General features: G+C 44.3%; 1 protein-coding gene across 1 annotated transcript in view; it reads right to left on the reverse strand.

Annotated features, from left to right (window-relative positions):
* The window catches only part of Synpr (synaptoporin), a 191,470-nt gene that overhangs the window by 135,193 nt on the left and 31,050 nt on the right, over nucleotides 1-25,227 (reverse strand). Inside the window, exon 2 of the mRNA XM_076867771.1 lies at nucleotides 12,149-12,273. Within this exon, the coding sequence (XP_076723886.1) occupies nucleotides 12,149-12,273 (125 nt within the window). The remainder of the gene's footprint in view (nucleotides 1-12,148; nucleotides 12,274-25,227) is intronic.

The following is a 25,227-nucleotide window of genomic DNA, read 5'->3' on the forward strand; positions in this document are numbered from 1 at the left end:
AAAACATATGTAGAGATCATTGAGCAAAATTCACAGCTCATTTCCAAAGATGTTCAAAGCAAATCAAGTAGACCTCAGAAACTCCACCTCTGTACTAGAAAAATGGTTCTGTGCTTTCCACTTATTTCTGATAATCTGTGTGCTAAGCTCCAGGGGCATTATGATGGAAGATTCTCCATTGCAATCAAAGATGCTCCGGTTCCCTGATTAATATCTGGGAACTCTGAACTTCACAAGCCACCTCTTCACCAGGGAAGCGAGAACCTGCCATAGCATTAAAACCTCTGGAACAACTTTATTTCAGAAAATCCTGTACTTCATGGAACTTCTTACCACCCGTCTCCAAGTGACAGCTGCCACTTTGGTGGAGAGTCTTTCAAAATGAAACGTATGAGCTTTTGCAGATGGATCAACAACAACTCATTTAGTTCGAATTCCAACCAGCTGCAAAAAGGAAAAGAGGCTGACCATTTCAGCTCCAGCCTGGAGTTGTTTTGCAAACTTCCCTGTTTATTCTTGGACTTGAGAAGTCAAATGGAAAATAAATGCCAGTCATTCTAAATCCTGAAGAGCACAAGGCACCCGAGAACCAGTCCCCAAGTCCCTCTTGGCCTGCCTCACTTGCCTGCAATGCAGAGTGGGCTCTAAATGTGACCCTGGGGAAGGGGTGTTCGCAGTTAATGGATTAATCCACTGATATGGATCCACTGGATGGCAACTGTAGGCAGCTAGGGCGTGGCTGGAGAAGGTGGGTCATTGAGGATGTGCCTTGGGGGTTTAAATCTTGTCCCTGATGAATGCAGCCCCCTCTCTGCTTCCTGGTTGCAGGCCCAGAGCTGCTCTCCTCCTCCAGATCATCATGGTGGAAGGGCCTGAACCTCAGAAACCATGAGTCAAAATTAACTTTTCCTCCTCTAAGTTGTTCTTTTCATAACTTTTGGTTGCAGAGATCAAAAAAAGTCCACCAAAATTCATTCTTTCCGACTTCCACCCTCATTTCCGGTTGGCAACTAGTATTTCTTCATTTTTTTTTCAGGAGACAGGCTCAGCAGCATGTTGTGGAGGCAGTGAAATTGCTACACTTTGCCCATTATTATGACATTTAAATTACATTTGCTTTCTTGTGAAGTTTATGGGTTTGCCTTCGAAGAGTAACATATGCTATAATACATAATTTAGGAACAACAAAAAATGGAGACATCCATTGGCTTCTTCCTGGTAGTTTCCTTTTTCTATTTTGTCATGTTCAAGATAATAAACAAGGCAAGTGTTAGCTTGAGTCAAAGTGTAATTCCAATTTAAAAGAATCCATCAATGTTAACACACAAATATCAGGCTACTGCAAACTGAAGCTCTATCCAATTTTCTTTAGGTCAGCAATTCTCTAATTTCCACATGTCTAAAAATTATTGGATGCTTATTAAAATGCCAGTCCTGGACCTTACCACAATGATGCCAGAATGCTGAAGAGGTAGGTCTGATGCAGAATCTTGGAATCTCTCTCACTTTTTTTTTTTTTGGTACTGAGGATTGAACCCAGGGGCGCTTAACCTTGGAGCCACATCTCCAGCCATCCTCCACCTTTTTTTTTTTTTTTTTTTTTTTTTTTGAGACAGTTCTCAGTAAGTTGCCTAGGGCCTCGCTAAGTTGCTGAGGCTGGCCTTAAACTTGTGATCCTCCTGCCTCAGCCTCCCAAGCCACTGGGAATATAGGCAGGCTTGCATCACTGTGCCTGGTTTGGAACCCTCATATGTAACAAACTTTCTACAGATTGTGAGGCGGGCAGAGAACCTCTGAACCTTGCATTGAGAACAAATCTAAAGCCTGGGGCCTCTGAGGAGTCCTGGAAGGGCAATGAGGAATGTGCATCTCTGCCTTACAGTTGTTCAAGATGCCCCAGCCCTGACACTTCTGCGTTTCGGTTTCTGGCTGTCAAACAGCTACCCAGTGAGTCAGCTTTAGCACTCACCTGTCTTTCTTTGACCTTGCAGCCCTTGGACACTTCAATTTATCTCATGGCTCCCCAAATACCACTCTGTCAAGGATGGTTTGGGGTTGGGGAGGAAGAGGCAGGACAAGTTTCTACCCACTCAACTGATACCAACTTGACCTCGTAAGGTGCACTGTGTGGCTTGTAGCTATCTGCTTGAGGGGATGCAAAGAGAGTTCTCTTGCCAGAAGAGAACTCAGTAGAGGTGAAGGTTAATGAGACCAGGAGAGGCACCTAACATTTTCAAAGGACATTATACAACATAGAGACATGAATTGATGGTTCTATCTGACGTACACTGCAGCTGACTTCTTCTTTTCTAGACAACTCAAACTCTCTCTTACTCTAGGAGGAGGGAAAAACAAACAAACAAACATGACCTATGTAAGAGAGAACTGGAACTCAGTTTTTGCAACTTTGAGAGAAGTCTTGTTTGTGTTCTTCTGGGGTATAAAGCTCTCACCGCGTCCCCCACGCCTGCTCTGCAAGTGACACACAGTGAGACCAAGAACTAAGAACTATGTAAAGAGCCCACTCAGCACACACTGATTTAATCTCTGCCACTTGTCACCTCCCTGTGGGAGCTCAACAGAAACAAAAACCTTGATTACAGAACCTACAGTCATTTTTGCTCTGTGTCCAAATCCTGATCTTTCAAAGCTTGTTCAGCTTTTACCTAAATACGGCAAGCTTCCCAGCAAGCCCTGTGAGGGTGAATGAAAGAAACTGGAATTTTTACATCTCTTGCTTTTTCTGTAAGAGGGGTGACTGGGGTGCTACCAGGGACCCTTCCCGGCCAAGGTCTAGTTCTATTTCCTCCTGACTTAGAGGTCTACTTGTCTTTTAAGAAGACTTCAAACTTATCTTCTCATTGGGTACATCAGGGAACTGAGGTTTAGTCGGGGGTCTGTGCCGGTCATTGCCTATGTGTTCTCGATTCCCCTGATGTTCCTGTCCCGCCCAGTTTTGTATCCTGGGGGCTTGATTCTGGCCCACTGGCTTCCAGTGGTGGGAGAGGAGAGGGCAGGAGCAAAGGAGAAGCCAACGTATTTCTCCCCCTTTCTCTTGTGCCTTTGGGGAGCATCTCTGGTAATGGCCACATTCCTTCCCTAATTGGATCAACCCCTAATCATGCCTCTTGCTTAGGGGTCAGTCCAATTTTTTCTCTTTTTTGGGGGCCACATATTCAATACTCTAGGCTTTTATAGGCCAAGAGGCGACATTGAGGATGTTTGATACATACTTATGCAGTCTTTAATACATAATAATTTTAAAATGTAAAAAAAAAAAAAAAAAACACTCTGTGAGCTTAATTCTTTATATTCGTTTTAAAAATTGAACACCTGGCATAAGCTCTTTTGCCCTGAATAGATTCTGACGGATCTGAGAGGCAATGACCTGTTTACGGCCATCTTCTGTACAATGGGGGCTATTAGCCACTCCATAAATCTCAGGGTGTCTTCTGGTCTCCGGGAATGCATGCACAAACACGTCGCAAAGGAATCGCGGGGACCCCCCCCGTCCTCCCAGTCCAGCCAGATGGCTGCCTGTTTGTGTGGCCTGTGGAGGTAGAGGCTGTTACGTGGTGCTGAAAGGCCAGTGGCCCCCAGGGAAACCCACAGACCAGCGTGAGGAACAAGGATCTTAAAATACTGAAGTTGTTCTCCATCTTGAGCTGTGCTACCCAACCTCACGGGCCAAAGGGCTGAGTGGTAGATGTGAGTGAGCACCGGGTGTGAGGCATGGAGGGCCACGCAGAGACACCGTGCCTGACCGTCCCCACCGACCCCACCCTGTTCCAGGCTACCCCTGTGTCTTTCCTGATGGCTGCGATGACCTCCTTCCTGTCCCCCTTGACCTCACCCCTGCTCCATCTCTCTGACGTTTATCTACTTTACCAGCTAGATCACTTTTTGAAATCATGATATGCATTTTTATTGGAACATAGTCTGTTTTTTTATAAATGATCGTTCTGGGCCAGGTCTTTTATAAACACAGATGGCAAGGGCCCCTCTGCTCAGGCCCTCCGGTGACTTCCCGTTTCAACCACTGTGCCGTCCAGACTTCTCGTGTTAGCCCACCAGACCCCGGGGACCCAGCCTCTGCCTCTCTCTTCCACTCCATCTTCTGCCAGGTCCCCTTCGCAGTTTCCAGTCCAGCAAAAACATGGCTTCCTTGCTGACCCCCAACCCTCCCCACACTGGGACGTCAGGCCCCTGCTCTTGTCCTCTCCCTGGAATACGACCCTCAGAGATCTGTGAGGTGGTCTTTCTCTCTCTTTCCATTCAGGTGTGCTCCGAAATGTCATTTCATCATTCGGGTTTTTCTCCCATCAGCTGATCTAAAATAGCATCGCCTCTCCCTTCGCGTTTTAATACTCTTAACTTCCTTTCAAGACTTTCGTTGGCGCTGGACACTTTGCCTTAACTCTTACTTTCTGACCTCATACCTACTTTCTCTTTCATTCACTCTTCCTCAGGAACTTGTCCAGACCTCCTCCTGACGCAGGGCATTCTGGACCATCAAAGCCCAGATCACGTGACCCTCTCCAGCCCCACCAACACTTCTCTGCCTAAAGCTCATTTTCTTATAGAAATGAGGACAGAGGGGAAAAAAAGGATATGTGTACATACGCACACGCATACATATTTATTTATTTATCTTTCTTACCGCTTTATTGTCTTCTGGAGCAAGAAGCCAGGCCTACTTTACCAACCCATACATGCCAAGTATCTGTATGTTCAGGGCCTCATCCACTGTAGATGATCAATCAGTATTTATGGAGAGAACGAATACATGATGCAGGATGAGCTCATCCATAGATCTAGGAAAATGACTGAAGAATCTCCCCACGGTACAGAGGTTCTGGGGGAACCACCCATATTTCTGGTTCTGGCCATTTCTGTATACAACGCTGGCTTTCTGAGGCCAGTATCCACACTGCCCGACTGAGGACTTTCTGAATGGCTCATGCTTGATCTGCATGCCACACCAGGGAGTTAGCACCTGCCGGAGCAGCTCTTGACCAATGACCAGCAGGAGCAGCTCGAAAGTGACCCCTGCCTGATACAGGTGCTATTGAACCTTATTGCCCACAGTGTCCTGGAGTCTCGGGTGCTCTACTTGCTCATGGTGGTAACTTGCCCCATAATCCATTCTTCATCTGCTTCTTCCCTCTTCTACATCACATCTTCATCCCTTAATGGAATGCTCCAGGGATCTACCAAGAAAGCTACTTTCACTCTAATCCTTATTACAGTGATGCAGCCATATCTATGTTCATAGAAGCTCCATTCACAATAGCTAAACTATGGAACCCACCTAGGTGCCCTCCAACAGATGAATGGATAAACAAAGTGTGGGCTATATACATAATGGAATATTACCCAGCCTTAAGGAAGAATGATATGATGGCATTCACAGGAAAATGGATGGAGCTGGACATTATCATGCTAAGCAAAGTAAGCCAATCCCCCCAAACCAAAGGCCTGATGTTTTCTCTAATATGTGGATCGCTGATTCATAATCGGGGTGGCGGGTAGGTGGGAGGAATGGAGGAACTTTGGATTGGGCAGAGGGGAGTGAGGGGAGGGGAGAGGTATGGTGGGGAGATGGTGAAATGAGATGGATATTATTACCCTATTACATGTATGATTGCAGGAGCCGTGGGACTCTGCATCACGTACAGTCATGTACAGAGGAATCATGTACAGAAGAATGAGAAGCTGTGTTCCATTTGTGTACAGTGGGCCATTCTGCATTCTGCTGTCTTGTATGACTCATTAGAACAAAATTTTTTAAAAAATGGAATAAAAAGAAGAAGGTGTTTTGGAGAAAACCCCAACTGAGACATGCATTATAGCCAGTTCCTCACCTACCACTCTCCTTTTAGAGAGCGCTGCAGCTAAAGCATTTCAACCTGGCATTTGTTCAGGGTGGGAGGGGCCCCGTGGGGTAGGGTATAGATTAATTTATCACTCACTATTTAACTTCTTCCATGCAACAGTCATTGTGCACATTTGTATAAATTTTTGTGATTCCTACAAACATTCTCTACAGATGATTATTCCTTTCTTCATCCTAAAAAATGTCTTGTCCTTGGCCTACTGCGGAACTCTGACGCCCACTCCTTCTGCTAGACCCCATTATTAATGGTAACAGCGATGATGCAATTCAGGGGCCACTCGATACGAGCGAGACTCTCCTACCTGATTAGCTTGCGTTATCTAGTGGAGAGGCCGTTGCTAGAGCAGGAGCGAGATACCATTATTCTTTCCTTTTACAGTAAGGGAGCCCGGGGGGTCCCAGGCTCCACACGGCTTACTGCACAGCCCTGCTCTCAGGCTGGGAATCTATAACCCGTCCACCCCCTGCGTGGCAGAGCTTGGATTGAAGCCAGGAAATTGCCCTGGACCCTGCAGCCCACTGCTTTCACATTTCCACGAAGACACCAAGTCTCATCTTCCCCTGCAAATTTAGTTTGGGGCACAACATTAAAATGACATCCTGTAGTCATAAAGTTTCTACCATGTTAGCCAGAAAGAACGACGTTTTTTGGTAATGAGAAACCATAAACGAAGGCTTAAATGGAACTGCAAATGAAGCATTTCCTGAACACAAGACATAAAAAATTGCAGCCCTTAACATTTTTATTTTCCCCAAACTGGCTCTTTTTGGTTAAAAAAAAAAATGCTTATCATAATCACTCTTGGGCATGAATATTCCTCCTGTTCCCACCCGGGCAGAGCCAGCATTGCTGTATGATGGCCCTGCTCCCACAGCTTTCCTGACAGTTATTTCCACCTACCCCCGGGTTCCAAAGAGGAGCTGGGAGCAAGGGAGGATTCATGAGGCGAGGGAAGGGGCCCGTTATGCAGCCCTGCCCTGCTGGGCAGCCCAGCTGGCCTCTCCCCAGTACCGGCACCCCCTCTTTGAAGTCTCTGTTCCAGGGATCACAAGGGTCAGGCTGAGCCTCCTTTCTCCTCCCTCACTGATGCCAAGCAACCTCCCAGATACCACATTAGTGCCCCAGTGACTTCTCCATCTGTCACTTCATTTCTCCTTGAAGTTTAGTGAGAAGAAAAAAAAATCGGACTCATAATAATACCTCACAGAGCCTCCTACATAAACATTAGAGAGTTAAAAGCAAGTCAACCAATGTGAGGTGATAGAATAGGTGCACATTTTAGTGTTTGCATATAGGCCCTGCTTATCGTGGGAGTTGCTCTGATTCTGGATAAAATACAAGGTAAGGAAAAGGTTGGCCTGATGTGTTGGTGCACGTCTGTCATCCCAGCAGCTTGGGAGACTGAGGCAGGAGGATCATGAGTTCAAAGCCAGCCTCAGCAACTTAGTGAGACCCTGAGCAACTTAGTAAGACCCTGTCTCTAAATAAAACATTAAAAAGGGCTGGGGATGGAGCACTTCATTTGTTTGCGAATTAACTAGAATAATTATTTTTTAGTTTTCTCGTTTATTTTTAATTACTCTTACTTGATTATGAAATAAAATAATGTACTAAAAGAAAACTCACCAAATGCCAGGCCTTATTTTAAACATTTTGCATGTATTTCATCTAATATATTTAATGTTACTGTGAAAGAGGTCATTCTATCTCTGCTCCACAGACAAGGAACAGGAATGATAAATGAGTTTTCTCAACATTACACAGCTAAGCTTTTGTTTGTTTGTTTGTTTGGCATATGCAACACTTTGTAACATGATTCATAGCTAGAGTAAGTGAGGATCTACTTGATTGATTAATTGATTGATTGATCTTCCTTAATGATGATAAATTTCTCAAGCAATGCCAGCATCTTAGGTTCAACCTCTTAGGAGCAGACCCTGAGGTCAGGATTTGAGTGCGACTCATTTGGAGAGGATTCATCTTTACAAACACCAACAGGACGATTGCAAAGTAAGACGGGACAGGAAAAGAAGATAATCAAAGCTTGTTAATGATCAGATCTGCACTGTAGGTGGAGTCAGCCTGATGAGTGACCCTACAAAGGGGACAGAAAATGCTTTAGAGTTGTACCACCCAAGGGCTGAGGAAAGTGGAATACTTAACCTCTCACATTGGTCATTGCATGAAGGCTACTGTAGGGGACATTAACTTCCCAGGATTTCTGGCCTGTCCTGCCTACTGATCAGTCAAGATTCTGCAAGAAACAAAAATATTTGCCAGATGCAGTGGCACACACTTATAATTCCAAGTGGCTCAGGAAGTTGAGGCAGGAGGATGGCCAGTTCATAACCAGCCTCAGCAAAAGCCAGGCCCTAAGCAACTCAGTGAGACCCTGTCTCTAAATAAAATACAAAACAGGGCTGGGGATGTTGCTCAGTGGTTAACTCAACTGGGTTCAATTCTGGTAACCATCCCTGCCCCACCCCCCAAAAAAGAAAAATATTTAATGGTTATGGGGGGGCTTTTAGTGAGAAGGGTAGGCATAAATGGTACGGAGATAGAGCAGATGGACGGCAGTGGTAATATCTGCTCCAGCCTGCCTGTATAAAACAAATCAAAATCATGACATAGTATATAGTCTTGTATTCCATGCAGAGTGTATTTCACGTATCTTTTTCCCCCTACTTTTTTATTGGTGCATTGTACTGGAGATAACAGTGGGATTGTTGCTACATATCTGTCCATGCACACAACAGAACCCTATAATTTGGTCAGTGTCACTTTCCAGCACTCCCCCCAACTCTTCTCAACCCTGATCCCTTTCCTCTATTCTACTGATCTTTCACTGACATTTACATATCTTTAAATATCGAGAAAATGACTTTCAATGGCTGCCTAGCATTTCACGCTTTGGCTTGTAAAGAAAGTAGTCAGAGTACTGAGTCCAGAAGGACCCTACTCCCAATTCATCAAGCAAACTGCATACCAATAGAGCATATTATAGTGGATGAGAAAACTATGTGTTTTACTCGCAAATCAAAAGGAAGGCCAGGTGAAAAATGTTTTCTCTCCACAGTGAAACAACAGGTTGTTGAATGGAAATTCTTTCTGATAAAGGTACAAGTTAAGCCAGGCGTGGTGGTGCACGCCTGTAATCTCAGAGGCTCTGGAGGCTGAGTCAGGAGGATTGCAAGTTCAAAGCCAGCCTCAGCAACAGTGAGGTGCTAAGCAACTCAGGGAGACCCTGTCTCTGAATCAAATACAAAATAGGGCTGGGGATTTGGCTCAGAGGCTGAGTGCCCCTGAGTTTAATCTATGGTACCCCCTCCCCAAAAGAAAGGCACAAGTCAAAAATACACATGTGTGGAGGTGGAAAAGGAATTGCATATTTGGGCCAAATTATCAAAAGCAGCACTTGGGTATCTTGTGAGTTAGCTAGGATTTTTCTAATTGACATTATTTTACATCCTGAAATATTTGTCTGATAACCACTTCAGTAGCTTTCTTTGATCTGTCATTTGCAAAATAACTGTTTTTGTTCAAATGACTTGGCATTTGAATTTGTTGTCCTCATCTTTGCAACAAACTGAACAGAAGACACTGAATGCTCTTATTTCTCGGGTTATGAGCAAATCATTGGCATTGGCTTGTGAAGTTTTAGGAGCACATGAATTTTTTGCCTTACTGAGAATTGAACCCAGGGGCATTCTACCAGTGAGTTACACCCCCAGCATTTTTAATTTTTTTTTTTTTTTTTTTGTACCAGGGATTGAACCCAGGGGCACTCAACCACTGAGCCACATCCCTAGCCCATTTTATATTTTATTTAGAGACAGGGCCCGGCTAAGTTGCTGAAGCCCTGTGATAAAAGGCTCCTTTCTTCCTGAATTGTGGATTTTAAATTGCTTTTAGGAGACTGGGGCTTCCCAGGAGGTATTGGAGAGTCTGCAGGGTATGGGATGATGGGGATGGACCTTTTGTGTGGCAGAGGAAGAGAGCCCAGGAAGACCAGCCCAGAGCTTCAAGCTCACAACCTCCCAACTTTGACTGTTTTGGAGGGTGGGTGGTGGGGTACCAGGAATTGAACTCAGGGGCACTCAACCACTGAGCCTAATCCCCAGCCCTATTTTGCATTTTATTTAGAAACAGGGTCTCACTGGGTTGCTTAGCACCTCGCTGTTGCTGAGGCTGGCTTTGAACTTGAGATCCTCCTGTCTCAGCCTCCCAAGCTGCTGGGATTACAGGCATGGGCTACCGCTACTGGCTCTGACCTAACGAATTCTGGCTCTAACTTAATGAATTTTTGACTGAGCTCAGTAAACATCCACGCCCATCTCCTGTCCACTGCCAGTTCTCCACTCTGACCCTAGATCATGAATGCTCTTCCGTGATCAGGCATCATCATGGCCACACTCCTCCGCAAGCTAAAGGCTTCATCTAGAACTTTCAGAAGTGTCAAACACCCCCAGCCCATGTCCACCAGCACAGCATAGCTATCATGACCGGATTGCCAGGGATGACATGCTTAGTATTTCTGAGCTCTAGTCTCTAATTAGTTAAAAACAGTCCTGGTGCAAGGGTGTCTGCAAATCTTAAAATCACAGTCAGAATATTGGTATAAATGTCACTTCCCTGTGATTCATTACCTATGAATTGAGGCCCCTTTGTTTTTAGATGCGGAAAAGTTTGGTAGACCAATATTTAAAAGGTACATTCCATGATATACAAAACCTCTGAGATATCCAGTGGAAAAAATGAGTTTTTGTGTATTTGCGGGGAATAATGTGCTTCTTTAGATGACTTCAAAATGAGCATTAGAAAGATAAAGTGCTAGCCAGGCGTGGCGGTGCACACCTGTAATCCCAGTGACTGGGGAGGCTGAGGCAGGAGGATTGCAAGTTTGAGGCCAGTCTCAGCAACTTAGTGAGGTCCCAAGCAACTTAGTGAGACCCAGTATCAAAATAAAAAAATAAAAAATAAAAAAGGGCTGGGATGTGGCGCGGGGGTAAAGCAATTCTGGGTTAAATCCTCAGTACCAAAAAAAAAAAAAAAAAAAAGTGCTAAGAAGTATTTCTTAGATTTGATTCTACTTTTAAATTCTTCCCCCCAGTGACTCTTTCTTTTTCTCTCCCACCTCTTCTCGTTTCCTCTTTTCCTTCTTCATTTCTTTCCATTTAGTAACATCAGTTTTCTAGGGGTCCATGAAAATAGTCTTGAAAAACACTGTACTTATCTTTTTTTTTTTTTTTTTTTAAGTGTGGAGGGTGCCAATTTTTACTCGTTTTCTGTAATCATAGTGCCAGCACCATGCTTGGTACAAAATGAATAGTAGGAAACATTTGTTAGTTGAAAGGAACAGGAGAGTATACTAACAAGATGCCAATATAATGCATTGGAAGTTGTTTTTGAAAAACACACCCGTAATTGATGCCAATTATATGGGAGTTTCACATAAATAAACCGTATTTGCATTGAGTTCAATTAATCCACTTTGGCTATATGGATTGGAATAAAGATGTGAGGTTTGGAATAGGCATTGAGCCATCATTTAGTATACAGGACACAAACATAGATAAGGCATTGTCTTTCATGCTGAATTTGTAAATTTCTCACAGTTAAGTGTATCAATAGAGATCTGAGCCCTGGCTCAAGACAGGGGGGCTCAAACACTGACCCCATCTCTCACTGGCTAAGGGAATATGAGCAAACACACCTGTGCCTCAGTTTCCTCATTTGTAGATGGAGAGGGTGATAGTACACCCCTTCAGGGTCAGTGTGATGATTTAATGCAATTACACGGGTGAAACAGCTGAGCAGAGTGCCCGGCCCAAGGAAAAGTATTCAATATTAATATTATTAAATGCATTAAATAGCCAGAACTGCATAGTCAATAGGATATGAAAGGTGACACAATTCTGGAAATAATTCGGGAACACTAAGGATGGAGAAATGGAATGGAGGGGAACTGTAGAACTGGGGTAGCTGTATTGATCGCCCCCAATATCCTGGGTAATAAGTTGATTTTGTTGGGGGTATTTTTCTGTTTTGTTTTGTTTCGGAGGATAGTCCATTCTGACTTGCAGGTACGACTCATGATCCTCCCAGGGTGGGGAAGCGGGTGGACACCCCTTTGGGAATCTCATAGGTGTGAGCAGAATCCTTTCAGTTTACCCAGAAGCCCCTGGGAGAAACCCCAGATGGAAGAAAGCCCCCTCTTTGCGAAGCTAGGGAGCAAAACGGCCATGTCCTACCTGAAGGGGTAGGCGAATGCTATGTCGATGCTGAGGTTACTTTCTGTCTTGTTGACACAGTCCACACTTAGCCGAAGGCCTCCAGAGTAGCCACCACATGTTGCAAATGCAAAGATGGCAAAAAGCTGTGGAGGAGAGAGAGAAGGTTCTATTAGGATGAGGTTGGCTTAAATATATAAATTAAAATATGTACGTGAAATAAAATTATATACATTATACATAATATATAAATACTTATTTATGATATAATTTGTTTATATATGGTATATATAATATATAAATATTTATTTATAATATTATTTATTTATATATATTTTATATATGATATTTTTGTTTTTATATATATTTTAAAAATATGTAATACATATATGTGTTATATTTCATATATTTTATATTTATTTATATAATAATATTTTCTATATTTTATTATATATTTATATGTAATATTTTAATATATTCTATTTAATATAATTTATATACATATTATTATATATTTAATATTTTGTATTTTATATATTTTATTTTACATATGCATTAATTATATATAATAATTAAAATTAGGAGTTTAGTGTCTGGATCAAGGACGGTTGTGGTCCTTCCAAAGAACACCCTCATGTTTGATTAAGGCTGGGGCTTGAAACTTGCAACAATGGTGAGATCTAGAGAACAATTTGGTGAGCTAGAGAAATGTTACTAAAGAATCATTGGGGACCAGGGCTGTGTCCCGTCTCAGTTTGTAAAGAGCTGCCATGCATCAGAGGGAGGAGACGTAATGTCATAGTCAATGACCTGGAAAGCCGTGCGCTAATGGGTTACCAGTGGAAGAGACTGGTTAATGATAACAACGCCTTATGAAACCTTCACAGGGTAGTTTTATTTACTATTTAAATCGGCATTTAAAAACTAGAAACAAGCCAGGTACAGTGGTGCACACCTGTAATTCCAGCAGCTTGAGAGGCTAAGGCAGGATGATCACGCGTTCAAAGCCAGCCTCAGCAACTTAGAGAAGCCCTAAGCAACTCAGCACTGTCTCTGATAAAATATAAAAAAGGGTTGGGAATGTGGCTCAGTGGTCAAGTGTCCCTGGTACCAAACCAAACCAAACAAAAAAACCAGCTCCATCAAGCAATATAGTAGATGTAGAAAGCAAGATATATTCATATATGCTAATGAGTGTGAAGCATTTAGAACAGATCCTCCCTGCACAGTGTTAGCACTCAACAAATATTAACAGACATTATTACTGTAAATAGTAGGTGCTGTGATAAATTGTTCCAGGCCAAAAGGTAGGAAATTTAGACTCACTCCCTAGGCAAATACACACAACTCTCAGCTGCCGGGAGCCAACATCCTAGCAACAGATTTTTTTCAGAGCACTTGCTTTCCTTCATAGTCTACCTAACCCACAGGGCTACAGGCATTCAGAGACCACTCCAGCCCATTCCATAATCTGGGAATAAAGTACAGAACACCAGGGCTGAAGGGGACCCCATCTCTGTCTCTGGGGTGCAGATTTGCTGATTTTTTCATGGCTAAATAATTTCAGTATCAGTAGGAATGGGGAATAAGGAGAAAGTGATTTTAATTGTTCAATAATTAAATCTATCTTTCATCATATAATACTGGATATCCCAACCCCTCTACCATGTCAAAATAGCATTTTTGGTAAGACTTCTTCTAGAAATTACCATGGAGTCTGAAGCCCTGGACTATAGCTGTAGAGAGAACTCTTTCTGGCTCTAAGTTTCCTCATCTATAAAACAGGGTCATTTTATAAACCTCCCTTAACTGCTGAGAAAATTAAGTTGCTGAGTCTGGCCGTGAACCTGTGATCCTCCTGCCTCAATCTCCCAAGACACTGGGATTACAGGCGTGTGCCACCACACGCAGCCTGCTAGAATTAAAAAAGAGGAATATATACTTATGTGTCACCGTCTCCTGATTCACAGAAAGATTTGTGTGATATTTACACATATGCATTTCTCAGGGTAAAAGCCTTCAGTGTGTAACAGGCAAGTGTATCCAAAGAAGTACATGAGATGGCATTGACCACTGTGGCCATTTGATGGGCCAGTTGTTGTGCCCAACACGTAACATACATGATCATATTTCCTAATGACAACAGTGTTGTGATGAGCGTATGAAGCTTAATACTCCTATGTTAAAAATATGGCAGGCAGCTTGGGGGAGGCTGAGGCAGGAGGATCGCAAGCCGGCCTCAGTAACTCAGCCAGAACCTAAGCAACCTAATGGGACCCTGTTTCAAAAATAAATAAATTAATTAAAAGGGCTGGGGATGTGGCTTAGTGGTTAAATGCCCTTGGGCTTAATCCCTGGTACAAAAAAAAAAAAATCAAAATAGAAATTAGAATAATCATTTAATCACACTTAACCACTTCACAAATTTGCATTTAAAAAAAAATTCCTGGGGGGGTGGCATTTAAAACACATCAAGTTCAAGTTAAAGCACCCAAAGATGAATCTTGTTCATTTCAGTGCTTAATAGCTATGTAGAAACTACCTTGGCTTTTCATCTCACGTTAAAGTTGTGTATTAGGTAGCAGGATCTGATGAATACCGCCATGTGAAACTTAAGAGGGAATTTAACTTGTTCAAAGAGTTACAGGTGTGGAAAGGAGGCACCCAACTATTGAAACCATGTACATCATTATTTTTTTTCTTGGAGCCTTTATTGAGCTTTGAGAACACAAAGCATTAGACTCCAGGTAAATGTGATACCTGTGGCTTTCAGGTTGATTAAAGGGAAATCATACTGGGTGACCAACATGAAATTCACATGGTTTTGGTGAGGATTAAGCGGATAATGTCTGCGGAACACAGGAAGAGTCAGATCCTGCTGAGTGATTAACTCATTACAGGGACAAGGATTCCATGTTTGAGAGAGTGAAATCAGCTCCCCCGGAGGCATGGGGGGGGGGCTGGTCCTGTAAATAGAACCATCAAGGCAATGGGGACACACGTCTCTTGGGGTAGCTGTCGAGATTCTCTTAGTGCTGCAGAGCCAATGTAAAGTGGGAGGAAACGGAAGCAGTTCTTCCCACCAATTCCCCTTCCAATCCTCACCCAGCACTTCACCCCAAGTGACAGAGCAGAGCAGTTCTGGAGTTAGGCAGATTCAAGTTGGAGCCAATTGCTAGCCAGGGAACACTGGGTAGTTCACTGTATTTCTCCTATAGCAGGAAATGAGGGTCAGGACAGCAAGATCCGGAAGCAACACTTTATTAGTGGTGCCATGGCCCGGAGGGATAATTCCCAAAGTCTGAGCCCCGAGCACAGCAAGGCTTTTACTTATACATAAGTGAGTTTGAGGGACATTAAGGCCCGGGGGTTGGTGCAAGTCTATTGGAGGGTGCATTCTACATTCCTTATATATTGTACAAGCTTGTCAACAGCCGAGGGACTCCTAGATCATATGGCTTAGGGACTTTCACTGCACTAAGCCAAAGGGGGACTGTTCTGTCTCCACTGCTGTGTTCCCTGCATCTGCCACTGCAGTTATCTGTCACAGGTACCTGTCAGCCACTGCAGGCCTCTTTGGTTAAATGTCAGCAGAGCTGCTGGGTGTGAGCGTGCAAAGCCACAGCCTGTCACCTCTTACACACCTAAAGTTCCCATCCTGTCCTACCACACTCCCAATCCCAGTAACCACATCTGCTAAATCAGGGCTGAGCCACTGTTTCCTTCAGCAGATGTTTAATGGTCGACTCAACTGGATTCCCGCTGCTGGAGTGCAGAAAGATCAGCACACCAGAGAAAAGACAGAGAAGGAAGTTCCCTGGGGGCTGGGCTTGTGGCTCAGGGGTAGAGCGCTCGCCTAGCATGTGTGAGGCCCTGGGTTTGATCCTCAGCACCACATAAAGATAAATAAACGTATTGTGTCCATCTACAACTAATAAATATTTAAAATAAAGTTTCCTGGCTATCATGGAGCTTAAGGCTGCATGAAGGAGAGAGAACCCAAAAGAATATACAAATAAAGTCATTAGAAATTGTGTCTCTATATATAATGATTGAAGGGGACGCTGTTCTAGACAGGAAGGAGGTTATTTCGGATATAAGAACTAGAAGATAAAGAAGAGCAAGCCATGCAAAATGTAGGGGAGGAAGTGCCCCAGGCAGAGGGAGCAGCGTATGTGACAGTTCTCAGGGAGGAAAAGTGTGACAAGTTCAAGAAGCCGACAAAACATCAATTTGGTAGTTGGATGGTCAAAGGGTTTGAGATGGACATGGTCTACCTCGTAGGATTGTTGTCTGTATTAACTGAGAGAACATCTCAGGCTGATAATCCTCAACAAATGTTAAAATATCTTCTCCTGACTGGGAGTGGTAGCACACTCCTGTTATCCCACCGACTCGGGAGGCTGAGGCAGGAGGATCGTGCGTTCAAAGCCAGCCTCAGCAAATTAGCAAGGCCCTAAGCAACTCAGTGAGACCCTGTCTCTAAATAAAATATAAAAAAGGGCTGGGGATGGGGCTCAATGGTAGAGTGCCCCTGGATCCAATACCTGGTGTGTGTGTGCATGTATGTATATATGTATAAATCTTCTCCTTCATCTTCTTTTTTCTTCTTCCTCTTATACCACTAACCATATTTATTTTTAAAAAATTTTCCTTGGGGCGAGGGAGGTATTGGGGATTGAACTCAGGGGCACTCAACCACTGAGCCACACCCCAGCCCTGTTTTGTATTTTATTTAGAGACAGGGTCTCGCTTTTGCTTAGGGCCTCACTTTTGCTGAGGCTGGCTTTGAACTCACGATCCTCCTGCCTCAGCCTCCCAAGCTGCTGGGATGACAGGCGTGCACCCCTGTGCCTGGCGACAACTATGGTTATATTGTTATATATACTATTGAAGAAACTGAAACTAGAGAGGAAAATTTACTGGTCTCAGCTCAGCTAACAGCAGAGTTGGAAGGAGCACCCGGGTCTCCAGATTCCCTGGGTTGGTGTGCAGTTAGCTCTAGAAATGCAGGGAGCATATTTTGTTTTTCCAGTTGGGTGTGACTGTCGAATGGTCCAGTCTTCTTTGTACTTGAGTGACCCGAGGTTCTCAGAGTTTCTCCTGAGCATCTCCTGAGTGTGTGCCTGCACATTCACTACCAAGGTGACGGGGGTTTGTTCTCTCTTTCCCTCTTCCTGCCCTTCCTCCTCCTCTCCTTCCCTCCCATCCCCTGGGCTTCATTTCTCCCTCCTGCTGCTCCTATCGCCAGTCTCCATGGGGTGGAGGATTTTAGGAGGCACTGGAAAGAGACTGAGCCTGCCTCGGGTCCACGCCGGATGCTGTGAGACCCTCCATGTTAGCAAGGGGAAGGTCTGTGCCTCTTGGGATGCTTGGTTTTGCAAGACTTGTGTCAATCTGCCAGGCAGAAAGTGTCCCCTCCTGGGAAGTGGGAGAGATGAGATGGCTTTCAGTTATGCGGCTGGGAGGGAATGAAAACTGGAGGTAGGTGCTCCAAAGCTAAAGAGGGAGAAAAGCATGAGACGATGAGGTTGAGATCAAAAAAGGTGAGGGGCGGGGGGTGGAGAAAGAGCTCCATGGGAGGCTGGCTCTGTAATGGTATCATCATTGGGATGTGAGGTGTCCCCCAAAGGCTCACGGGTGAGACATGCAGGAAGGTCCACAGGAGACATGACTGGGCTGTGAGAGCCTTAACCCAACCAGTGAATGGACCCCTGATGGGATTAACTGGGTGGTGGCTGGAGGAGGTGGGTGTGGCTGGAGGAGGGGGCATTGGGGGCGTGGCTTTGGGGTCTCTATTTGTCTCTGGAGAGTGGAGTCTCTCTCTGCTTCCTGATCACCCTGTGAGCTGCTTCCCTCCACCACACTCTTCCTCCATGATGTCCTGCCTCCCCTCCAGCCCCGAGGAATGGAGCCTGCTGTCTGTGGACTCAGATCTCTGAAATGGTGAGCTCCCAAGTAAACTTTTCCTCCTCTCCAGTTGTTCTGGCCGGGTCCTTAATTACAGTGGCAAAAAAGCTGACTAAAACAAATGGCTACAGACAACTTGATGAGGGGCATAAAGACACTGTGTGTGGGGTGGGGGAGTATCATTTTCTCCAAAATCTGGACTCTGCACATCTGTACCCACCTTTCTATTTTTTTTTTTTTGAATTTGTTTTTTCATTTCTTTTTTTTTTTTTAAATCTTTTTGATACTTCCTGTTTCTTTTTTTTTATTTATTATTTTTTTTATTGGTTAATGAAACTGTGTCGCTCACCTTCACAGACACTGCAGGTACAACCCTGGGGACAAAAGCCCATCTTCCCACTCAAGGGAATTATCAAATCGTGGTGCTCCCAGGTTTCCTCAAGCTCCAGATTCAAACAGTGCAAACAGCAACTCGCTCTCTAGCACATCCAAAGACGATCAGCATCATAGCCCAATCACTCACCTCCCTTGAGGTCAGGAGACAAAATAAATCTCCTGCAAAGGCTCTCGGTTCACCACTGTCTGGGCGTGATCTATGACTCTGTTCCTAACAACAAAAAGATTACTCTCAAAATGGACAGAATTAGCCCACAGAGAGTTCCTTTGTTAGCCTGATTAGAAACACATTCAGGTGAGAGAGAATAGAAGCAGGGCCCGGCATTTCCTAGCGTAGTCGGCATCCATAAACCACATCAGCCAGGGCAGGAATGGTCTTTGCACAGGTAATGGCGCCACAGGTTTTTCCCCCTGGGAAGAAGGGCAAGCCTCTCCCGCTTTGGAAGGAATGAAAGCAAATGAGAAATATCTGGGAAAGATGCTATTAATCTTTCTGGTTGATTTGCAAGTCAGAGTTGAAAACAACTGGTTGGAGGAGGACAGGAAATAAGACTGATTAATGGCTCTTGCCCTCATTCTGCATGAAGCCAGGGAGGGGCACCTTCTCCAGGGCCTGGCATACCAGCCTCCCCAGGAAGAATGCCTTGGACCTAACAGGCCTATTATGGTTGGGGTGTGAGGTGTCCCCCAAAGCTCATGTGTGAGACGGTGCAGGAAGGTCCAGAGGAGACATGACTGGGCTGTGAGAGCCTTAACCCAACCAGTGAATGAACCCCTGATGGGATTAACTGGGTGGTGGCTGGAGGAGGTGGGTGTGGCTGGAGGAGGGGGCATTGGGGGTGTGGCTTTGGGGTCTCTATTTGTCTCTGGAGAGTGGAGTCTCTCTCTGCTTCCTGGTCACCCTGTGAGCTGCTTCCCTCCACCACACTCTTCCTCCATGATGTCCTGCCTCCCCTCGAGCCCCGAGGAATGGAGCCTGCTGTCTGTGGACTGGGACCTCGGAAACCCTGAGCCCCCAGATAAACTCTTCCTCCTAACATTGTACTTGTCAGGTCTTGTAGTCAGAGCAGAAAAAAATAAAAAATAAAAACAACCCTGACAAACAAGGCCACAGGAAGACTGTAAGGAAGGAATTGGGATCCAGCAGTGATGCCCCCATTCCCAATAAGCTGTGACCTATAGCATTTTGCCAATTCCCAGAGTGCGAATGTGAATGCGCCCCCCAGGGCCAACGCCAGGCTCCCACATGGGGCCTCCTCCCTCGGTGAGAAGAGATCTGCACAATCTACTGTCCTCCTGCCAAACTCTGCCACCACAGGTGGCCCCTGGGACAGGGCCCTTCATTTCTTTAGGCTTATTTCTCTCCTGCTTTCTCAAGCAGCAGGAGCGAGCTCGGCTACTCAAGGCAGAAAAGCAAGGTAGAAATCTCTGGAAGTTAGTACCCAGGCCACTTCCAACCAACAACGACTGGTGGGTGAAGATGCCCGTGTTCTTGCCTCTCTGAGTATTGTGGACATGGGGCTGACCCCGTTTCTTTAAGGCTGCCCCATGAGAACCAGGCTGGCTGCCCAGGAGCAACCTGCTCCTGTGGCTGACCATCCTCCCTTCCTGCCTCCTCCTCCCTATCATTTGGTTTCCAGCATCACCTCCCCATTTCTTTTTAAATTTTTTTCAGTTGTTGATGGAACTTTATTTCATTTATTATTTGTTTCTATATGTGGTGCTGAGAATCGAACCCAGTGCCTCGCACATGCTAGGCAAGCACTCCACCACTGAGCCACCACCCCAGCCCACCTCCTGAGCCACAGTTCTCCACGGTGGCTGAGTGAGCATTCACCATTTTCCAGCCCCTGCCAGAGAAGCCAGGACTAGATTCACAAAGGAAACCACCCTTTTCTGTCTGCCTGAGCTCATGCCTCCCCAGCTCCCTCCAAATGAGCTGAGCTCCTTCCAGCCACAGGACCTGTGTGTTTTCTGTCTCCTTCCCCTGAAATCTCCTTCCTCCTCTGCTTTGCCTGGAGGGCTCCTTCTCACCCTTCCATTTCCATTTTAGTCAAGAAGTCTCTGCACCATCTAAATCAGGTGACCTCACCCTTCCCTCATCAATCCATTTTGTTTCTTTCTAAACATGAACAGACTTTCAAAAACCTGTATTTGTGAGCTTATTTATTCCTTTTGTGTTTTGTTTCACCAGTTCTCCAAGAAAAGGTAATACTTTCTCTTTTTATAATTGCTGAATCTCTACCACCTTGAACAGGGCTTGGCATGAATGAGATGCTTTCCCTAAAATTAAATCAATCAATAGAACAAAGACCTATCTTTTCCCCATCTCCAGGGAACTTTCTTTCTGTGAACCGGCACTGTAACAGTGCTTTCCTCGGGTGGCAGTATTTGGAGCATGTTGGAAAAAATAGTGTACACCTGCACCAGAAAGACAGGATGAAGTGTAGTGGGAAACGGGGTCAGGGCACCGAGATCTGGAAGCAGCACTTTATCAGTGGTGCCACGGCCCAGAGGGATCATTCCCAAGGTCTGAACCCCGAGTGCAGCAGGGCTTTTACTTTTATATATAAGTGAGTTTGGGGCACATGGAGGCAAGGGAGTCGGTGCCATTCTGTTGGAGGGTGCATTCGACATTCCTTGCATAGGTAGTAGCTCATCAACAGCCTGGGGACTCGGATCATATGGCTTAGGGACTTCCACTGCCTTAGCCTTTTCTGTCCCATTGCTGTGTTTCCTGCTTCTGCCACTGCAGTTATCTCTTATAGGTACCTGTCAGCCACTGCAGGTCACTATGGTTAAATGTCAGTCAGCAGAGCTGCTGTGTGTGAGCGTGCAAAGCCACAGCCTGCCACCTCTTACACTGCTGAAGTTCCCATCCTGTCCTGCCACACCAGCTGTCTGGAGGAATGCAAAGCTTAGTAGAAACTAGGAAAACAAGCCAGGTAAGAGTGAGAAGAAGAGTGTTTCAGGCAGAGAGAGCAGCAAGCCAAAAGCACACAGGAGAGCAAGGGAGGCACGTTTCCGGTGGGCAGTTGGTCTAACTGGAGCAAATAGCATCGGAGATGTGTTGGGTGTGGTCCAGCTGGGATCCCTACGGCCCTGGAGTGTACCCAGCCACATCTCTGCATTTCTACAACAGTCTGTGGCTACTTTCCTGCTATGAAGGTAGAGTTGACACCCCCAACCCAGGACCCGGGTTCCCGACATTTTTGCTCTCTGACCCATACAGAACTTGTTTGTCAGCATGAAGAAACCTAGGTCTTACCAGATCAGGATTTCCGCAAGGAAGGAACAGGACCAAACAGCTGTGGTGTGCCACGCCACCCGGCTTGAAACATACAGCCTGAATAGGAACAGGGTGGGACTAGAGTCTGAGAGACAAGAGGGTGCCTAACTCCCCAGCCAACCCTTGGCCATCAGGCCAGGCCTTGCGCATCTTTGCGTGCCTCATGCTGGGACACTGCAGGTGGCTCAGAAATGTCATCAAGTGACTCATGATGGTGATTGTCATAATAAAATCAGGCTGGGCACAGTGGTGCACGCCTGTAATCCCAGAGGCTTGGGAGGCTGAGGCAGGAGGATTGTGAGTTCAAAGCCAGCTCAGCAACTTAGCAAGATCCTATCTCAAAATAAAATATAAAAAGGGGCTGGGGATGTGGCTCAGTGGTCAAGTGCCCTTGGGTTCAATTCCCAGTAATAATAATAGTAATAATAATAATAATAATAGTAATAATAATAATAAATTTTATAATTATTGTAATTATTATTATTTACTCTGCAGCACCACAGACTCACCAAGCGGGTGGGAGGGTGTCCTGATGTGAGCAGAGGGTGCCAATGATTCCTGACAAGTCCCTCCTTCCAATTGCCAGCCATCCCCAGCTGGGTGTGTTGGCTTTCTTACAGGTTTTGGAGACCCAGGCCCGCCCCCTGCATCCCCCCTGCAGGGCCTCTCTTGCCCCTCCTCCTCTGGTGACTTCTCTTGGACTGAGGGGCCATTTGTGCCCATCTTGCCTAAAAGGCAGTTCTGGAAACACGGCTGTTTATAGGAGCTGATTACCTCCCTAGTAGCCCTGAAAAGTGAGAAATAGAGGCTGTCAGGATATTTTCCAGGGCAGAAAGATCTTTTGATTAACCACGGCTTCTCTCGGGCTCCTCCGCAGCACGGAACGGCTCAGTTGGCTAAAAAACACCTTCATCACTAATGTTCCATTGCTCCTGATTTTTGTCTAATTCTTCTGTCTTTCACTTTTTCTTTTCCTGTTGATAATTGGATTTGTCTAAAGAAATGGACCCAAGTGTCTTCTCAGCCATCAGTGTATGGTTTGTTAGTGCAGAGGGATAGGATATTTTGACCCCAGAAGGTTTTGGCAAACAACCCTGTAAACAACTCAGATGAGGCAGGTGCAGTAGCACATGCCTGTAAACCCCACAGCTTGGGAGGCTGAGGCAGGAGGATCACAAGTTCAAAGCCAGCTTCAGCAACTTAGTGAGGCCCTGCCTCTAAATGAAGCACAAAAAAAGGGCTGGGGATGTGCCCTTAAGTTCAATCTTGGGTATGAAAACCCTCAAATGAGACCTTCATGTGAAAGTGAAAATGGCAGGTTGTCCCCGGAAGACAGCAGAATTGCATTTAATCTGAGGACATTGAAGACCACTGTTCAAAAGCTTTCCCCTGGAGAACTGTGGGTATTTCCTTCTCTGTGGTATGTAGCTGTGTTCTTAGTTGATTCCAATAATCTTGCATATTTTATTCTACTTCATACTATCAAAAACTGAATAGCTACCTTGTGATTTGTGTTATCTTCCTAGACAAAAATTCACCTTTGTGTATAACTACAGTGCACTAATTAAAAAAAAAAAAAAAACCAAAAACTAAAAATAAATAGAAGAAAGCCCAGTGGAGTAGAACAAAGGGAATGGGGAAAGAAGAGGAGCAGAGAAGGGGAAGATCTGGGCCTAAATTGGGGCAAATTATAGTTCATGCTATAAAATTATGTCAAAATGAACCTCAATATTATATATAACTATAATACACTAATTTTTAAAAATAACCATATAGAATTGGAAACTAGCATCATCAACTGGGGCATTCTGACCAGGCCCCATGAAAGGAAAACTCCAAATTACTTACATGACAAAAAGAAATTCTATTTCCATTTTCTTAATACTGCAGCCGGAGGACTGGATCAATTAAAGTATTTGAGGATAACATAAAGTCTCACCTCCAGTGGCTTAAATAGAAGTTTTTCACACAGAGGAGGAAGTCTGGAGCTAGATAGTTGAGGGTATTAATGATGTCTGAGCCCACATATCTTCAGTACTTATGTATTTTGCCTCATGGTCACAAAATGGCTGCTGTGTCCCTGGGTACCTTTAGCTGCCTGGGAGACTAGGAAGTGAATCTTCTATTTTCTGAGCTCTGTAGGGAAGAGATCTATAGGCAAGGGGCTGAGGGTGGGGAATGACTGCTGAGCCTGCCACCAGGAACTGAAGGGAGAAAGCAGAAGTAAAGCAAGCATCCAAGGTAATTTATAAAAGCCAGTCATCATGCTCAAACCCACTGAGCATCTAGTTGCTTTTATCCCTACACAGTGCCATTAGTGTGCCTCATGTAAAACTGGACAAATGCAACTTTTGCCCATGGATTGAAATTTTAATCTGTGCTTGAATTCTGACACAAATCTACAAAATAAAACACATGTCTGAAATAGTAAGAATAATTTGGAAATAATCTTCATGCCTATGAAAAATACAGTAATAAATGAAGAGACATTCAGCCAATGGGATGTTATACAATGGTTACAAAGAATGAATAGCCGTGTAGAAAACTGAACACTGTTTATAATTTCTTATAGAACCAAAGGGAAAAATATATAAATTGCCAAGCAAAACATAGATGTATTGCATTTTTGTGAAATAAAATATTTATATAAATACACATTTACATTTTCACTGACATGGCAAAGATCTAGCGACAGAACACTGAAGTAATATTAGTTGTTACCACTGAGGAGTGAAACGTGGAGACCGAATCTCAGTTTTTAATTATCTTTGTATTATTTTAATTTATCCCAGTGAACTATGGCTTTTGTAACTAAGAAGATGATTTTCTGAAAATTACAAATTTAGACAATCTCTAATTAACTTGGGCAAAGTAAATTCAGGCTGTGTGAGACTTCTAACTTTAATTAAAATAAAAAAAAATTCAAGTTAAAAAAAATACATGTCTTTTTGGAACTGTCCTTAATAACTTTAAACATATTTAAAGAAACCACATTTACTATATTTATAGAAACTACAAGTAGAAGAATGTTTTGATATGTTTGTTAGTTAATAAAATATTTTGCAAAGTCATCCTTTAGAATCAAGGTAAACATTTTCAAAATACGTCAATACATATGGCTCAAATATAGTGCCAGTTCTTAGTTGAGTAAAAAGTGCAACTTATCTTTCCATCAGATTGAGTAAGATAATTAACTTTAAATGAATCAGCTCCAATTCTCTGGTATCTGTTATATGGAATAATAAAATGAAATCTGCCACAGTTTTCTCCTTAGAGTTGACAACCTTCTTCTGACACCTAGTTAGAGAGTCTTAGGAATTAATTTCTTGCCTACAGAAGTAATTTTGAACTTGACAGTTTTCCTAGATATGTTTACAGCAGAGACTTCTTGGGTTTGTGTGCACACTGCTGTGGTTTCAGTGTGGTTTCAGTATGTGCCTCTGGGGTTTATGGATTCAAAGCTCGGTCCTCAGTTTGGGGGTAGTAGGAGCTGGTGAAACCTTTA

This window comes from Callospermophilus lateralis, chromosome 1 (assembly GCF_048772815.1).
Source record: "Callospermophilus lateralis isolate mCalLat2 chromosome 1, mCalLat2.hap1, whole genome shotgun sequence".
Taxonomy (NCBI): Eukaryota; Metazoa; Chordata; class Mammalia; order Rodentia; family Sciuridae; genus Callospermophilus; species Callospermophilus lateralis.